The sequence below is a fragment of the Petromyzon marinus genome, chromosome 29 (assembly GCF_048934315.1).
Source record: "Petromyzon marinus isolate PM22_M1 ecotype Great Lakes invasive population chromosome 29, UKy_Petmar_22M1.pri1.0, whole genome shotgun sequence".
NCBI classification, from domain to species: Eukaryota; Metazoa; Chordata; class Hyperoartia; order Petromyzontiformes; family Petromyzontidae; genus Petromyzon; species Petromyzon marinus.
In genome coordinates, this window is record NC_133695.1 from 3,179,138 (window position 1) to 3,199,091 (window position 19,954).

Sequence of the window (19,954 nt, forward strand, 5' to 3'; positions counted from 1 at the left end):
GGATGCAAGACAAAAACATTACACGCACAAAAACAACTGCTCTATTTTAAAAAAAAAAAACTTACGAAGACATACTGCACCGTTCATTTACTAATGCACCACAATGCAATGGCACACAGCGAGAGAGAGAAAGCCGCTGGGCCGGGCCAGAGTAAAAAATGGCATGCACCCAGTTTTGACTGCAGGGTGTGGTGTATGGGTGGAGTGTTGCCTTGCCGAACTATAGACTTGGGCCTTAGCACTCTGGTGGCTTGAGCGCAATCCAGATTGTGTGCGACACGTGCCGTGTCATGAGGCTGTTGTTCTTAAGGGTCACGCAAGTCGCAGAGAAAGCACTGCTTTAGAGTTAGAGTGAGCTGAAATGTATCTCAAGAAAACAATAATCATGAAGGCCTTTTACAAAATTGTGAAGCCAGGAATTCCAGCGTGATAATGCCAAACAATGAAGTGACACGTGGTACGCTTGGCATCTGTCCACCGCAATCTTGATCCAATGCATGAATTCGCATGGATCTAAATTTAACCAAATCACAATGGGTGTACGGTATATAAAAAGACCTCCTAATATAGACATTATAAATCCTAATTTCTAATTATGAGCTTTACATACATCTTACTGCTAGAGTACATAATTATCCCAGGGATACCATCATGGACCCCCCAGGCTATATGTTCCAGGCACATTATTCTCAGTGGTATATTAATTACAAGTAAATCCCTTGCCATGTGGTTCCTAAAAGACCTAACTAACCATAATGCCATCATGTGGCATTCTGCTCTCTGGATATGCCACATTTTCAGTCGTAAAATGTTTCACCAGGAAGTGAGATGGGTGAGTTAATGGTCTCTTTATAGAAGAGATGTTCTATGCAGCTAAATAGCGTTATCCTGTCATGAAAAATGCCACTGCAGGATGAATAATAATTTAACAAACCCCAACCAGTTCTAAAAAGTTGATATCACAAATCATCAAAACAGTAATAATAAAAAACAGCACTGTGATGGTGGTCAATGTAATTGGAAGAATGATGGATGCATGCATTGGTGAAATGCATGTTGATGGAAATTTGTGGTAACACCATGAGGCACCTGCTGTTAAGATCTAAATTGGCATTACTGTACATTAGGTGGAAATTTAAGAGATTTGCATGCAACATGAATGAGCAGTTAAACCGCAGAGATACACATTTTTGCAAAACAAGGAAGTAAACCAAATCCCTCAAAACCAGAAGCTTATCTCAGTGGCCTCGCTTGCATCAGTTCCATCCGCTTTGTGGCATTTATGTTAATGGTGCAGTGCCCTACGCTGTGAACGAAAAATGTATTTACACCCAGAACGCCACTCACAAAAATCCCAATGAACAAAATAACTGCCACTTAAACTGGTGGAGTAAACATAGATTGTTAGACAGACATTGCACGTGAACAATTTTACAACATACGCCTCTTTACATTATTGTATTCACATGCTGCAAAAATAAACCTGCAGACGCATTTTTTTTCTTTAACAATGCCTGCTTGGCAGGGGCAATTGAGTAGTCAAGATAACACCGTCGCCTCAAAGTCCACATTTTGACAGCTGAAGCATCCATCTCGGCTCCATTCATAGCTGGTTATGGAACATTATTAAACACCTGACTGTGTCCATCCCATCTCCTTGCCTACGAATATAAAAATATCCCAAAGCGCGTTATGCAAAGGTATCCCACTGTGTGCCCCGTGTAATGGTCAACCTTGTATACGATTAAACACCAACATTCTCCAAATTCTGCAACCGAGGCAACAGGGCCTCCTTGTATTTAACTAGCTCTGTGTAGACTTAAGTAACTATGCTGTAGTGAGAGTAAAACAATCCTGTACATTTGTGTTTAGTCTTAAAGAGTAACTGCTGGAATCAAACAATGAAGGCTATGTGTTATACCTAAATAATGTAATATTATGGGGGGGGGAAATGTATAAAAAGCAGAATGTGAATGAGAAAGTTACTGGATCTAGGTGCTGAGCATGCTCATTAATAATGGAGACTAAATTTAAAATGGCTGCTGTGATTCTAGAAATGCATACGTGATATTGTGCAATGCCATTGTGCCAATTTCGATTTTAAAAAATATTTTCCAAAATATGTATGACGAACGTACATGCATTTTCCACCATAAAAAATACAAATGTGCTTTGTAACTTCCCAGAAAATTTGTATGCGCCACGACATACCATCCCGCTAAAATTTAGCCTCTAGTTTATGAAGTTTCCAAGACAAATAAAGCAACCGAGGATGTAGTGCAGGCAACCCAGCGAAGGCCACTGTCAAACACAAGAGGGGGAAAAAAACAAAGAGAAAATAAAAATAATACCACAATCAACCATGGTTCAAGCATTCATCTGGGTGCTCCACTTTTAGCCACAAAGAAAGAGGAGGAGGAGGAAGCGGCAAGGGAGGAAGGAAGGAAATGCGGTTTATCCTAATAGCTGGCCTCCTGTGCAGAGATCGCTTCCAGACATGCCCAGCTTTTCAGACAATCCTCCAGGACATATCTGGGACCCATTAGAGCCAGCACCGTTACATTGCAGCATTTGGAAAAATCAAGTGCTTGGCCTCATTTACCGAGAGATTACAAAAAGCTGAATATTTTAATAACTAGCAGGCTTGTAACATGTGTTACCCTTTTTCCACAAGGTAAAAATGAATACATACCTTATGCCATGTTGCATGTGAAAAAAAATGCAATATTATTAAAACAATAAATTTGGACCATGACTATCTATTCATAATACAATGCGTATTTCTTCAAAGGTATGCCAAGAACATGTTCAATTCCTTAGCCGAGGAATGGACTAGTACCACACAACATCTGAAGCCACTTTTCAGGTAAGGTGGAAAGGTGAATGGTTAGCAAACCAATCATGCCAATAATTGGTAGAGACAAGAGTTAACTAGCACATATGCAGAATTCCAATGCATATCACACTGTATATACTTAAATGTAAAGGATATATAATACTACACAGTTTTAACTATGAGTTGAAGGGGTCAGTATATCATCAACCACATATCTAAGGACACACCTCTCTCCATCTCAACATGTGATTGTGATGTGCATTTATCATGCTTCCAAAGGACATCTTAACCACTTGACCAATTCTAACAGCATTTTTAGGGCTAGTCTGGGCCCACCACATCCCAGCAGGGATTACTTGTCAGAACAAAGGTCGATGCTGAGCTTTTCCCAAAACGTGTAATTCTGGTATGCTTTTTGCATACCCATGATATCAGGTAGCCAGATGGTCTTCAAGCCCAACATATACAATGCCACTTGGTTTGAGATCTAAACCCATTTCCAAATCGTAAATGTTTTATAAGGGTATTATTTAATAAGTGTTGTCCTTACGAGCGGGGTGACCTCTGCCATCCAATGTACACATGTTTTGACTTAAAGTTACTCAGTGTCTGAACCTCACTGCCATTTAAAACGTTATTTCCTGAACTGTTAATATTGATGTGCTAAACAGTACTGCTTAAACGCTTTATTGGTGCATGTACATCTCTCATTCTTAATGGTGTAATAGTATAGACATGGTATTTTTACCTTTTGCGAGAATTTTAAATGCTGGATACACTGTTGTCTGGGGAAACAACTTGCTATATTAACATGGAAATTTGAGGCAGATTCATATCGTATATGGTTACAGTACTGTAGTTAAAAAAAATCCGCGGTAGGAAAATTTTTAACGTACTTTAGCTGACCATACAATTTCTCACATGTACACGCGTTCCATGACATTGCACGCTTTCTGCAAGCCATTGCTGTTGTTCGTCATAGATTGAATATTTAAAATACATTCGTTTAAAAATCACAAGCAAAATGCAACATAAAAACTTGCATTGATATTTTCAATGCCAACTTATTTTTTCCAGAATTTGAAATTTGGGCACATTTTTTTCCTCAGCTGACACCCCCACTCATGTTTGAGTCGATTACATTTTGCCAGACTGTCACAAATATTACTCAAACAACATGTTTGCAATGAACGGCTATTCATTTTCACCAAAAAACTACCACATGAGCCAGTTGGTAAGCTTTTTTTTTCTCTCATGGCGTTCTGAATGGGGTCATTTTCCCAAGTAATTTATATAATTAACAGTGTTTCTACTGGGAGCACCCATGGAAGCCACAGTGGAAATCTAAGCATTATTGTAAATACAGCACAATTTTACCTGCGTCTTTTTTAAATTAAATTAATCCCCACAATTTAAATTCCCAATTGACCACTGTAACTTTGTAATGGGCAAAGTAATCCGATTCACACACAGACTTTAAATACTACTAAACAACGGACTGGACAAAAGAGTGTCCCTGAAAAATTAACGGTGACAAATCAAAAAAAAAATTTTGGCAAAGATTTTCCAAATTAAAGTTTGTTTAAAACAAAACAAAAATACAAGAAACCAGGTCAGTACCGTTAAGACATCCCTGTGTGTTGTTTTAAAACTTTTAAACGGAGAACCCATAAAGGAGTGCCTGTCTGACTTGCAAAAGCCTTCGTATTAATTGCTGCAATTTGCCCTTCCGTACTGCACGCTAATTTCGCATTCTTGAGCGCATGTGCACGCCCTTTTCCGCAATTAAAGTGACCAATTTCTGTTGGGCTCATCTGGCGAAAGGGAAATAGCATTTGTGCCCCGAACAATGTAGCGGTTTTCTAGAGGCCTTTTAATTACTAAAGTTTACGCTTGCGACAATGCTACGGTCATTGTCTTTCCCCGAAGCGCAGCATTGTTGAAGTACACTCCAAACCTCACACTTTGGGCAGGCCCTGAGGCGATCTCTACCGCAACAAACCTGTACAGTACGTACACGGCGAAACTAACGAAGAAGAAAAATAATACACAAGTAATTACGAATGTACAAAACACCTCAAAATAATAAATACAATTCAGATGTCACAATAAACCTATTTTCCAAAGTGATTTTTACCGTTCTTTCTTACGCGATTGCAGTTAATGCAAGATATTTTTTTAAAAAAAAACTGCCCTTACAATGAAAGATTATGATTACTCTTTGTGAAACAAACGTCAGCCGGCTCCTCAATTCTTCATTGTATTTTTTTTTACTTTCTTAATTTAATTAATGCACACGGCTCCACGTTATAACCTTTTTTTCCGCAAATGTCTCGTATCGGTTTAATTTTTTTTTTGGGGGGGGTAACCCACTCCTTTCTCAAACCAAACGAGACGGGGAGATTTCCCGCCCCACACACAAAAAAAAGTGGCGTGCGTGACAAGGTAGGTGCTTTTTTTTCCCCTCTATCTCCTCTCGAGGTTCTCTTTCCCACCCGCCACCCCACCCCAGCAACAAAAGGGTCAGAGCTGTAGACCTCGGCCCCCCTGTGGATGTCTTTCCCACCATGCTGGCCCCCTTGACCTGCACGGTGTAGCACCGAGATTGGGGTTTTTTTGTGGTATTTCTGTATACAAGCAGATACCATTGCCGTGGCAGAGTGCATACGGCTTGACAATTACCCCTCTCTTTCCCTTTCACTGTGCCAAGGTTAACCTCGGGGATAATTCATCAGCTAACGCACGTCCCGTCCGTGTGCGCGTCCACGGTTAAATTTGGAACGTGCCATTCGGTTGCGCGGGAAGAGAAAGAGCGAGGCGGAATGCATAAAAAGGGGCCACTTGCGGTCCCAAACACACCAAAAACCAGGAGAGCTTAGTGGAAGAACTGGGGGGGGGGGGAGGGGGCGCGGTGGGGTGGCGTGCTTCTTTCACGGTTCATGTCCAGCGTGACAAGCAACTTTATAGAAAGAAAAGCACACGTGGGCAATCAAGGGTGGAACAAGTCAAGCAAAGTGCAGAACACTACGCTCCTCTACTTTACATCCGGAAAAATGATTAAATGTGTTCCGTCACCGCTTGTTAAATTTGGATCCAATGGCTTTAACTAAAAATCGCCGTTCTGCCTGTGAGATGCCCGACGGCCAAAAACGTGGCGAGAGCCAAAGCGTATAAGCGGTGAGCGTGATTTGTAATCAACACGTTCGCAATACCTGACGCGGGGGGGAGGGGGGGGGTTCGAAGTGTTATTTCATTGGCTTCGCAGATTGCCTTGTCAGCATATTTGTGTTCATACCGGAATAACCATGCACAAAAACACAACACGCTGCTGCTGCTGCTGGCGCATTTGCACAATGCTCGCATTGTATCGCGCCGTGTTTTTGCATGCATGTGATAGCGTCGCAACCAATCGAAGAGAGAGAGGGGGGGGGAGAATGACCGCTGTTTTAATCGACTTCCCCACCCCGACCGGTTGTGATGCAGACAGGCTCTAAGTAACCCGACAGTCTGCATTACCTGTGTGCAAGGAAAACACACAATTTCAACCACAGCACAAACACACTTCAAAATACAAACTATGCTGCTGCTTGGAAAACATGAACCTTTTCACACTTTAACCACAAACAACCCACTTTCTATCCACGGCTGATGCATGCAAATCAAACCGGAGCACACAACTTTTTTTTTTAACGGCAAATATCATAACATCATGGTGGTGTGCATTTCCCAAATGAAGCAGTCTGGCTAACTCGCGATGGAAGATGGCTTTGGAGCTCGAACGCTGTAGCACAACAAAGAACAACAAGTTGTTGCGTGCATTTGCAGACCGCGCGTGAACGACAGCTGGGAATGCTCCGTTTGCTTAAAAGAGCTTTGGCAGGTATTCAAACGGCCAAGCACCACCCGGAACGACTGTCACCCGCGCTTCGACGTCTAACTGGCATGCAATACTCTCGTTAACCTGCCTCCAGAACAACTTGCGCACGTTCGACGCCTTCAACAAACGCGGGTCACACGTTTGGCACACCGTGCGCAACAAGAGTGCGCCACGGTTAGTCGTGAAATTGCAGGGATTAAGCCAGAGGTCCACTCCGAATAAGACAAATATGCCAGCCTCGGGTTTCGCCCCCCCCCCCCCCTGCAGTGCCTGTGGTCAGGTGTTGCCAGTTGATTTAAAGTGAGTGCATGGAGAGCGGTGTGACATTTGATTAACTGTTGTGGCCACGGCTTTGGCGAGTGAGTGTTCGCTAGAAAAACAGCGTTGGCACATTTGTGGCACGCAGAGTCGAGTTAATCCATTTGATTGATGCGCATACGTTGACTTTACATGCAGATGGTGGTCTGTCCCGTGCACACAATGAAAAGACCATGATGTAAACATATAAGGATGGTGTTCAGAAGCAAAGTCGGTTAAACTGCTTTGAAATTAAGACCTTAAAATTACACATGTACGAACACCAGTGAACGAGAAAAAAGTAACCAGGTAAAAATGTTAAACTAAATGTATTATGGTGCATTCCATGTAATTCGGAGCGTTGCATGATCACATTATTTCCCTTTTTTCTATTCAGGTGAACGATGCTCATACTCACACGGAACATCCTGTAGGTTTATATTACAGCATACTGTACATTATTTGAAAAAGGCCCACATAAATAATACAGCACACATGACAAGCTGCATGAGTGATGAGCACCCACTCTGTTAGGGGCACAGCAAAGTTACACTTGCAAGTTACCCTTGCTGTGCCCCAGCAATCAATTTGATATTTTACTCCACACCGATTCTACCCCCCCTCCCCGCCAACCCACCACCCCCAACTATACCCTGGCTCAAAACTATCCAATGATGCACATACCAGTTCTAATAGACAACCAACACTTAACAGAATCAACCCCTTGTTTCAATACGGGCCAGGCTCCCAAGTTGAACTGCTATGCCAAGGCATTTTAATAGCCTCCCGAAGTTAAATCCTTATTTATCGAAAGACGCTACGCGCGATCACCACAAAAGCAATTTGTGGAGTTTGTGCGCGTGCATTTTCGTGCACAAGTCGCCAGGAGCTTCTGGTGTCGTTGGGAGCCATGCGGCCCGTAGGAAAGTTGGTAATGGTTCATGCAGCTGCTTAACACTACTGCAGGGATATGAACGAGTTGTGTGTGTGAGCGCAGTGCAAGAAGGGCAGCTTCTAAAATGGCCCATATGGCAAAGAGGTTGGAAATCTGGTTCAGGGCTGTGTCCTGGAGAAAGAACGGATGCAGTTGAAACTGCATCAAGGACAGTGTTGCGTTAGAAAAGTAGAATTTGGCAATTTACAGGGAGGAAGATAAGGGCATCTTTCCCTGCGTAACACAGATCTGACCATTTATTTCTCCCTCAACTGGAAAACGGTAACATTAATGAAAAGTGACGCATGACATACTGAATGCAATTGTGTTGGTTAAATCACTCGCACAATTGGTACGGTCTTTGTAAAGACATGAGTATGGCTTGTGTTTTGTACGATCTTGGAAATGAGACGTCATTTTGATATTTTTGCCATTTTCTTGCAAAATAGAGAAATAACCTTAAAACAATAAGGCCAACATTGGCCACTGTGATGTAAAAGGTTCCGATGCAATTTAAACACAAAACTTAAGATATCGAAATTCTACAGCAAAATAAATCTGGGGGTGGCTGCATTCAAATTATGACAAAGTATGTGTCCTTGAAATGTACGTTTTAATAAAAGAGCTTTAGTTTCCTGCTAAATATTTTAATGCACTGTATTTTTACAAAGTGCGTGGTTACGGAGTTTACGGGCGAGTTTGCAGGTGCTCAAAAGAATTCAGAATACGGCACTCCCAACACGATACGCTTCAACTATGGAAAATGTAAATATTCTAATCCTTCACTTTACTAATCTACCGACACTTAATACACTGTGACAATAGAACCGTAAAGGAAATCTACACCAGACACAAAATAGCTCTAGGGATGATGCAATTGTCAAGCTTTACATTCATTGGGCAACATTTCAGGTAATAGACCTACTTCAGAGCACTATATCGATAATTATATAAATTTTTATTTTAAGGCAGTTTTGTTGCAGAGTGTCGATTTTTTTTTATTAATTGGGCTTGGGCACCGTTGCCAAAACAGAAATCCCAAATAATTAGCATTAATTAGGATACCGTTTCGCTTAAAACACTGATTGTCTAGACAGGAAAGATGCACTTGAATGTGCACGCTATCTGTGCAAAGCCTGGGGGCTTATTGTTGACAATCATTTCCACTGTGCAGTATAAATGAATAGTGTTAATTACTGATATGGGTACGCAGGCAGATTTAACACACATGCAACAACACGAAATCCCATGATGCACTTCTAACATCCCAAACGATGGAATTACTGGGGATAACAGTGACATTTTTTTTTACTAATGATTAGTTCTACACTAAACATGTGAAAAAAAATCGCATGACATTTTATTTCGGTGGTACATCCTTAAGTGTGTATAATCGGTTTTATTTGAAAAACAGACATTCCCAATTACAGACGGCTTCAACACAGCTCCTAAAATACCCTGCTTGAAATCAAAGATTTTGAAGAATCGTTAGTAGCACGAAGGACATTCTACAGTAAAAGCCTCAATTACCATCCAAGCTGGTGCTTTCACAAGTGCTTCTTTATCAACATTCAGACCATTATGTATATTATTTCAAAGAAGTGTAACCCCTCTTAATGCCCAAGCATTGCACTTATACTAAAAAAATAAAACCCTTGTTCAAATTTGAACACCCAACGGCCTTGATAGCGTGATGCGCACAACGCAGCACATTAGCTCTGCTATGCTAATTGATGATTGTCAAAGATAATTTACCGTAAAGGCTATCAAATATATATTGTTTGACCTTTATGCAAGAACTTACATTTAATTTATCCGCACACAACTTTGTCATGAACACACACACACACAATTGTGGCGATTCATTAACGTGGTGCTGCTCTTGTGCAGAAAAATATGGTAAAGCATCATTCGTATACGATAAAAAAACTTACTCGAATGACCTAGGTGCAAGCGACACCTCTCATACATATGTAAGCAGGTGACTAAGTGTTAAGTTGGTCTCTGAAACACTGCCATGTAATGTGAATTGCATTTAATAGGCTTGCCAGTATGGGCAGGTCCCAATAATACCCAACGCCACAGTTAAAGCACTCACTACTTCAATTACTCTAGAATACCGAGGCTCAAAGTACTGTACAGTTCCAAATCGTCTTTGCCTAACATTCATCACGTTCAATGTATTGAAAGCAACATCCTGTATGGAATATTTTCGTAGCAGGTAATACGAATACAAACCCCCAATATTATGCTGAACCAGGGTGTAAATGTGCACTTAGCTTTCTTGCATTTATAAAGCTAACCGATGGTCAACTAAAATGTCGGAGACAACGTTCCACTAGGGGTCCATTGCTGGAACTGAAAAGCAATTGGTCTAAGGCTTGAGTATCTTCCTTGGGTAGAGGATAATGGGGGTTAAAGGCCCTGTCTTCATGGTCACTAAAATAGTCTCCTGAAACAGTTGTTCTGTTTGCCTGTCATCACTAATGAGCGAACGTTTTGCCGTCCACCTGCTCAAGAGTTGCATACGTACAACATAAAACAAGTGTCTGTATGGATACAGTTAAAACCATGTGTGACATATCCTAGAGTTTTTTTTTTAAGATTGCAATACAGTACTTCCTAAGCCATTACAACTTTGCTGCTAAAATCAGAACCCAAAAAAAGTGCACGGCACGTCCAAGACAATCCATTCATCTCAGACTGCTACCGAAATGTATTGACAATGGACTAGTGGAGTACCTTTCATTAATAAACGTCGTCAATCTCACCGGCTACTTTTCTGACAATATTTATTATAACGGCAACTTTCTTATAAATATTAAATCAGGAGGGGAAGCGGCCAATGGCTCGACATTAATAAATGCATTAACCATCGGATGCATCAACTCCCCTAAGGCACTACAGTAGTGTACACGCAGTGGGTAAGTGGGTCGCGGGTCCATGGCAAGTCTCCGCTAAGATCACGGAGACCCCAGCACAATTTACCAAATGACCATAACAAAGGGCCAACATTAGGCCATCGTGGGGCAGTGCTGGCCCAATGCGCCACTTTAAACTTGGCTACATGGTTTAAACAAGAAAATGTTTTTGTGAGTTACGGCTGTTGAGATGGCTATGTTGGCTCTCCATTAGGCCATGAATAAAATGTAAAACGCTAACAAAGGCAAGTATCATTTGGCACGATTTGTCTGGCGTCCTATAGTTCCATAAAGCCGTGCGAGATAAGCTGGTGTGTTGCTTGCATATAGTTACAAGGTTACATTGTAACGTGGGTAGCAATCCCTCTGTTACGGCTGTCAAAGATGTTTAATTTAAAAGTGATGCACAACGCACATCCAGTACTTCTTAAGACTTGGCTTGAAGTATACGTGATGCAGTAGGGGTGGCGACACCATGGGTGTACATTTCTGGTAGCGGTATTCTCGTGTGTTCAATCGTCCGTGGATTTCACACTTCTCTCACTCCGTCAGTCACCTTTGTTCAGAACGAGGTGTGAGCCCATTGAGACAATGGAGCTCTGCTGTATAATAAGGAAGGCGTGTATTGCACATGTTTTGTGCATCCTTTGATGGTGCAATAACGTGAATAAGTGCATCCTGTGGGGAACTTCTTTCGTGAGAAGCTCTATACATAAAACGGTGACGACACTAGTGATGATGCTTGGTATATTGACAATGACGGTGACGATGACGATGATTACCATTGTCTACTTGCTGCCCTCGCAGTCTGGAACTGCCTCCCCCAATCCGTCCGCGCTATCGAACTCCCCCTTGCACAATTTTCCTCAGCCTATGACAAACACTGCCTAAGTCAATACATTGCCTCCCACCGTATCTGTACAACGCGTTAAAACTGAAATTGCACTGAGTCGCGACATACATCCTCACTGTATTGCACGATGATGGTGTCTACGACGACGATGATGATAATAATAATGACGCGACGTTTTTAGAACACCAAGCGAGGAGACCTCAAATAAAATGCCTAGGTTGAAGAGAAGTTATTATCCACGTGCTATGTACACCACTGACTGGCTTGGGGTTCACCATGCGAGCCCTCATTCTCCCCCTCCCTCTCTCGCTGTCTTGGTCTGTTTCGTTCGAGTGGGGCGTGCGTGTGTGTTTCTTGTGCGTCTGTCTCTTCTCTTTCATACTCAAGCAAGGTCATTCAAAACAAAAGTGTGCGCTGAGAGAGAGAGGGAGAGAGAGAGAGAGGCGCTGGGCGCCTTCATGAATTTATGAATGAGAGGCGCCACGTGACCCGAGGCCACTGTAAAAAGCACTCAAAGGCGACCACCGCCTTTTGTGATGGTGGCAGATTATTGTACAAACACGCACACACACATATATAAATTGTGTTACACACACACACAACATGAATCGCACAAGAGTACGTCCGCCGCGCGTTCGATGTGTGTTAATCGGTGCGGGTTTAGGGATTGAACAAAATGTTTATAACAAGATGACAACACGCTCGAAGAGCTCTCGCACGCCCGCGCTCGGATAGCGCAGGCCCACTGGGCGCCCCCCAACCCCCCCCCTCTCGACATTCCCAATTATAACAAAACCCCACGCGGCTTGTAACGTGTGCCATTGTTACACGTCCCTTGCCGCGAGCCTCGTCTTATATTGTGCTTCGGTTATCATCGTCATCAACATCGTCGTCGGAAAGAGATAACCGGCCACACATTAACGCCCCACTGCCACGGCGCATTGTGTGACGGGTTAATTATTACATTATTTCACGGGAGGCCTGGTGCTGGTGGTGGTGGTGGGTTTTTTTTTGTGAATGAACGTCCCCGCGTGCGGATGGAGGCGAACCAAAAACGAAACACGCCCCGGTTAAACACACACACACGCAACGCTTGCTCGAATCCACACCATGCCGGTACGAACCTCATCCTCCTCCTCCTCCCTCACTCGCCTGCAACCCCGCTTCACGCGACCAACGTTGCTCCACCAGATCGAACAACAACACAACGCGAGCCGTCACCGACCGCTCCGAGATTAAAAGCGGCCGAACACCCGAATTGGTTACATCGCGCACTGTACGCGCACTGTACCGTCAATGCAATCGCCACCAGCACCACCACCACCCAAAGCACTGTCATCGCCGGATAGGCTCACAAACACCGCGAGAGAAACGCGGTCGATAGAGGGAAGAAAAAAAACCCCAGGAGGGTACTAAATAAAGTGTCGTGTTGTGTGCTGCGTTTACTCACTCGTCTGCACTGCACTCCTCGTTCATGGTTTACGAGTCTCCGCTCTGGGCACCATCTGCTGATGGAGCTCTCACATGGTCCGTGCATGTGAACGAGTTAGACCCACGGGGGCCCTGCCTCGATTACTCCCGTCGGCTTCGAGCCTTGCCCTGCCGCCGCCGCCGCCGCTGATTACTGCTGCTGATTACTGCTACGAATAATGAATAGTACGTGGAAGGCGATTAGTTAATTGGTGCGATGGGTGAATACAGTGTTACAGCGGCCGAGAGGCGCGCGCACACAACACACACACAACACACACGCAACACAACACACACAACACAACACCACCCCCCTCGACAACCCAACAAAAGTTGAGTTGGAAAGAAACAACAAAGAAGATTATTTAGGACGGCCACGGGCAGAGGACGTCGCCGAGTAAAGGAGAATAAGAAGAAGGGACGTTTGCTATGAAGAAGGGGAAAAAAAAGTTTGTAAACTCGCTCAGTAACGACGGGAGTAATAAATATAAAAGAAATCAAAAGTGGAGCGTGCGCAGCGCGGGTTGGGTTTTAGTGAAGCGCGTCGCGGAGCGCTCTCCGGGCGAGAGGAAGTGAGGCGGTCGCCCCTGCACCCCCCACCCCCCACAGTCAACCCAAGCACCCACCCCTGACGTGCGCCGCGATTGGCAAATAGGTCGTTTCATTTTTTTTAAACCCATCCCTTTGTCTATCAAGTAAGGGCCTTCCCTCCCCCCCCCACGCCGTGTCGCTTCGTGGGGGTATATGCGACCATACTTCACCACGCTGGTCAATGCGGATCGGTGAAGACCGGAAGCATATACGCGGTGACATAGAAATACAGCACAACGCGATGTGCTGCATCGCCCTCTGCTGTCCACCACGCAGCCCTGCATCCACTCGCATTGTGCGCCGCGTTTTAACGCGGAGAACGTGCCTGCGAAATGTCCCGACGGTTCAAGGCTCCCTCCCTTCCTAAGGCTCGAATTTTTCATTCCCTCCACGTTAGCCGGAATTGTTTTCCAATTTGCTCCAAACTGTTTCCAACTCTCAACTCTTAAAAGACTCATGCTGCCGACAGTTTTTTTTAATTATTATCATCATAGACCCCCCCCCTCCCCCCACATGATTAGAGTGCTGAAACATTTTGCTAGGTCCACGGTTATAAGTTGTACATAGGGCCGTCCATAAATGACGTCAAGCAATTTTGGACGATGTTTAACCCCCCCCCCCCTTCGTCACACGGCGTCACAAAAAGTGAGACCCCCCCAAATATGACGTCACAAAGCTCTGCCCCCCCAAAAAAAAAACACATGCTTCAAATCGCTTTAAACTATTATCATTGTAGTGCGTATTTAACGTGGCGCTGTGCTCTGATGTTGTAGGAGAAAACATTTATTAAAACGTCTATTTAATTAAGTAGAACGTGTTGTCTATATTTATTTAAAGTTGCGCATTTTGATGTGACGTCACATTTCTCAACCCCCCCCCCCCCCCATCGTCACACATCGTCATAAACGTCTGACCCCCCCCCCCCCAGGTGCGTGACGTCATTTATGGACGGCCCCATAGGTCATCGTTGATACCATGAGTCCTGTTGCTTTGGTCAGAATGGGCCCCGACTCGACTATGAATACAACATACTTGTGCCATGACCGACTGAAGTATTCTTATCATACACATGTCATGTATATGTAAACAAAACAAAAAAACTACATACATCGTTCCAAGTTTAACACAACTTTTCGTAATACTAAATGCAGCATTGCAAAAGGTACAGCGTACTTTGTAAACAGACTGCAAACTGCCGCTTAACCATCTTGAAAAGGCGTCAGTGGCCAGTTACATTAAAAGTTTTAAGATATGTTTTATAACACGGTATTAATTGTGTTTTTTTATTAACAATGTATGTTTGATTTTAAATACATCATGTTCCGCTTTATCATGCACAACCACGTTCATATAAGCCCCAAGGTCAGATGGTAAACCCGTGGGCATCATTGGAGAAGTGAAACCAGTTGCTTGAATACAATTCGTGGACATATTCACTCACATATTTACACAGAACCATGAAACAGACTACATCAATAATGAAATGATACTCCAATAATGCTATCAAAATGGGGATAACAATTCACGTGATTAATTGCAGACCAATTCACCTCAGCGCATATTTCTATAAATTGCACACGAAGAATATTTAGAAGCCAAGAAACCACGTGAGAAATCCACGTTTAAGAAATAGTTCTCTACCACTAGCCACACAATACCACGAATAAGACCGTGTAAATATGGAGTGATTATCTAATGCATTATGCCTATCCTTTTTAGATTATGATAATGCATTCGACACAGCACATCTAATAAAAAAAATGTTATGAAATCAAACATGTAGACAGTACTGAACTGTGTTTAAAAAGTATAAAAATAGCAACAAACGTGCTATATGATTTTCTTTATCAGACTATGTATTTATACTAGAGGAATCCGATGAGCTGTAAAGCTCTTTTCCACAGATGTCCAGTAGGGGCGAGTAAGAACGTTACAACATCAAAACAGTACAACAACATGATAGTAGTGAATAGTACAAGAAAGGTCAACAAATCGCCCAAACGCAAACAAATAAAACTAAACCATCCCCATCCTACTTAGGCAAAGCCCACTCAAGAATCGACTTATCCTTCATAAGCGACTTGGCCACAAATGATAGCTCAACAAAGTGGCCCATCAATTGGACATTTATAGCACCAAAATAATCTCCAAGGCTGCTTGACATGGGCAAAATAGGAAAAGTCCGCTTAAGATGTGTTAAGCAAACAGCCAGTGAAACAATACTGTACAATCAAATGTCCCCACGATTAAAAAAAGTGTTCTCTGTTGGTGGTCCAAGATAGTGTTGTAAATTCCACATTCGTATGGTGGCTAGGTAGGCTATTTAGTAAAACCATCCACTTTATACAGAAGGAAGACGTCAACAGTGGAAACATTAAATATATAAACGTATGAATTGTAAAGACAGGTTTAAGTAAACTTCCTGGAGTTATTCATATTTACTGTCATACTGTATTATTGTGCATGCAATGATAAAATTGTACATGCAACGTGGTTGTCACATTATATACATGCCAGACATGATGTGATTCGTGCCTTCCAACTGTTTGTGAGCACACCTTTGTTGTTAATACTATCATTCATAACCTACTTGTTGAATGAATGTAACTGAATTTGGTTTTATAACGTACAAGCCAACCATGTACGGAAGACATAAGCAGTATAAACGCTTACAATACACTCCAATGCAACTTTTTGTTTACGTTTATTTTTAAGTGAAATTACAAACTTGAATCATTGTCTCTAGCTTATCAAAATAGTAAAGGAGTGAGTGAGGGGGGGGTCCTAATGATGAGTGTTAAGGGTTTATTTTTTATGTCTGCAAATTATATGCAAATAGCCTTTGACCAATCAGAAGCTACGCAGAGTTGAGCTCCCATAGGCGACCAGCATCCACAACAGATGTCCTGGTACAGGCTGCGGAACTACGCCGCATATATAGACATCGTTATTGTACTGAACTTCTATGGTCCCCACTTCTACGTGTTTTTCGCCTTCTCCAAAACGCACTAACCAGTGTCGTGGAGTGTCGTCAAGATACCGTGGTACGGCATGGGGAGGGAGGGGGGGGTTACTCATCCAGCAGTGGTATGGCACGAAAAATGCCGTGGCGACGTGACATTTGGGCTTCACGGAGTGAACGAAGCTGTGCATTAGCGAGAGGACGAATGAGAAGCAACGCAAACGCAATGGTCGAATACAATTCCGTGCAGCACCGTCCACGATTGTATGCTAAGTAGAGAGACACCTACCGCAGGTGCGAGGATAGTAGAAGATCTGGCCCCAGCTGGTCATGGGTGAGCAGATTTATGGGTAGAAATAATTTGCACCTCATGCTATGGGGCACAGTGAGTTTTAATTTGCCCTGCTGCTCGAGTTGTGTAACATCCGACGAGTCGGTAATAAAAAAAACTGATCTTCTTTTGAATACTAATCCAAGCCTCGAAGCACCAAATTGCTAAACGGTGCCTTGTGAGGACTCCGCCTGGAGTCAGGTAATGGGTATGGTTGTTTTGGTAATATCTGAATACCGAACAGCAGCAAAATCAAACTACAATGCGTCGTCGCATATTCGACTGCCACGTATCCGGCATGAACAATTAACCGCTCACACCCAGCGAAGTCTTTTAAACGTATTTTTTTTCCATAATCCTTATCTTTTCTGTTCACGGTAATGCCTGTTATTCATCCCACGTATCCGCGCCTATGTCCCCCCCCCCCCCCCCCCCCCCATCTAAGGCACGGCAAAGCGCGTTTCATGCATCAAGCAGTTTGACATTTCTTAATTTTGTTTTGACCAGTCGCCTCTTTTTTGTGTTTTTGGTCCGTGCTTCAACCCTCATTTTGCCAGAAGATGTTTACATATCCAACATGCTCACGTATCCGCATATGCGACGTTTTACTCTGCTGTATTGATATTCACAGACACCTGTGTAATAATACTCGATAAGAAATGTAGTTTTTTAAAATATTACGCGTTGCATTGAATTAAGCAAGTAATAATAATAACAACCACTCATTGTTTTTTCCCAAATACTACGCAACAATGCAGCACGGTGCTTCATGATGACACGTGGTTCGGCTTCCAAACACTGCACTGTAACTGCGTTCAGCAAAGCCCCGGCGAGCGATGGGTGCTGAGGTGTGGTGATTTTTTTTTGGAAGTGAAAAGAAAACTTTCCCCGAAAGTAGATTCTGCGTCCTGTCGTTCTGGTATGCAAGCCTTGTCAAACTCGCTCCGTTTCCCATGACACACACACACTCTGAATCCACGTGGTCTACTGCTAGTCAGAATCAGAATAATTATTTTAGACTGCAGGAATCTGGTGAGCTATGAAGCTCTCCCCCCCCCACACTCACACGGACGTCCAGTAAAGGGGCAGGTCAGAAAGTTACTACAGCAATAATACAAAAAACAGATATGAGTGCAAAGTATAGGAAAGATAAGCGAGTCATTATAGATAAATACATAAGAATCAAGTATATAAGGACACGTTGTAAAGGTATACCAATTCCTGTCGATTCCTTTGTCAGGACTCATCCCTCATATGTGAACATCATCATAATTATAATAGTTTCTCATTCAACTTCATATCTTGTCGCAATTTGAACCATTGTAGAAGTCTCCTGCTTAATACGTTTTTTGGCATACAATTGCGTTAAAGTTCGCTATTATTGAACCCTTGATTATTGATGATAATTATCATCATCAACACGCTTATTGTAGCCGTCAGCAGGTGAACTGAAGCCATGCATAACTACAGTTGTCCAAAACCCTTTTTTATGTTTTGATAAATACAATTTTGGTCGATCCTGGGTCAAGACGAGTAACTGTGTGCGAAATGTTATCAGTCTTATTTTTTTTACCCAGGACGTCCTCGTGAGTTCCAAGACTCTTTTGCACCAAGGGTTGTGCGTTGGGATGTTTGGCAAACTCCATTCACGAACTGTTTGGCTTGTGGGAGGAAGTTGGAATACCCAGGAAACAGTCCCACACATACGCAGGGGGAAACACTTAAAGCTCCACACAGATGGAATCAAGAATCGTTTGCTGTACTGCCACCACCTGGCCACCTTGGAGTACAAGCCTATAACGCCTGATATTCATAGGCAATCTCCCATCTAAGTACTAACCAGGCTCATCGCTGCTTAGCTTCTGACGACATCAGTCACACTCACTGGAGCCGAGTTAGGCATGCTTTTAATGTCACAATTAAAGACGTCTTGACAACCCTTTGCACAGGCAATACAAAATAAACTTAAACCACAGCTCATTGCTTTTGCAAAAGATACCATAACCTGACCCATGTGACGTAAAACAGTGCTTATCGGAAGATGTTGGCAAACAAAATACTGTACATCGATACATTTTGCTATTTACACATGTTTTGTCGGCTGGGGCACATGCGGATAGCACATGGCAGATGCCCTCTAGGGCAAACGCAGGTTAGGACAATGTTGTTGTATTGATGACACCGTGGACTAGAAAATTCCCTTGAAATTTCACAATTTAAATCTCTACCCCCCCCCCCCCCACAGAGACTCCATTTACCTCCACACGTTACCCAGAATTTTAAGTTTTTATTTTACAGAACTATCACCAACCCTCATCTCATTAAATATGAACACCACTGGTCGATTTATAATTTCTGGTGAACTCACTGCCATACGAAAAAATTACTCAGAATATTAGAGGAACAGAAGGAGAGTGTAGGAATGTTTTCATCTCTGTAAGATTAGCATGGCGAAACAATTTATATTGTTTTTATTACCTCGGTCAAAGTCTCATAAGTGATACATAAATCATCATCAGTACCATACATCCCTGGTTCCTTACGGTTACAATGAGCCCTTACTTGACTGTAAAATGCAAAAAAAATGCTCAAATAAGTGCTGGAAATCTTACAGACGTTTCTTGGAATGCAGATGGGACAGTGTGTTGTATCTAGAGAGCGTGGGACACTCTATACGCAAACTTATCTGGCTCCCCCAGTGTGCATGGCTGAGCTACCTGAATTCATACAAGAGCCGATGATACAGTATAGCCAAGAGCCACATCCGTAAACGTTCCTGCTCATACAGTGAGGGAAAAAAGTATTTGATTCCCTGCTGATTTTGTACGTTTGCCCACTGACAAAGAAATGATCAGTCTATAATTTTAACGGTAGGTTTATTT

The 19,954-nt window shown here is 42.9% G+C and overlaps 1 protein-coding gene across 3 annotated transcripts in view; it reads right to left on the minus strand.

The window, feature by feature from the left end:
* LOC116947342 (sprouty-related, EVH1 domain-containing protein 2-like) overlaps positions 1-13,767 on the minus strand; it is a 34,193-nt gene extending 20,426 nt beyond the window's left edge. The window contains exon 1 of one of the 3 annotated variants that reach the window (XM_032962970.2): positions 13,169-13,767. In XM_032962970.2, coding sequence (XP_032818861.2) covers positions 13,169-13,194 — 26 coding nt within the window. In that variant the 5' untranslated portion in view covers positions 13,195-13,767. The other 2 variants (XM_032962969.2, XM_032962971.2) reach the window with 2 other exon arrangements.
* Between the last annotated feature and the right edge of the window lie 6,187 nt (positions 13,768-19,954).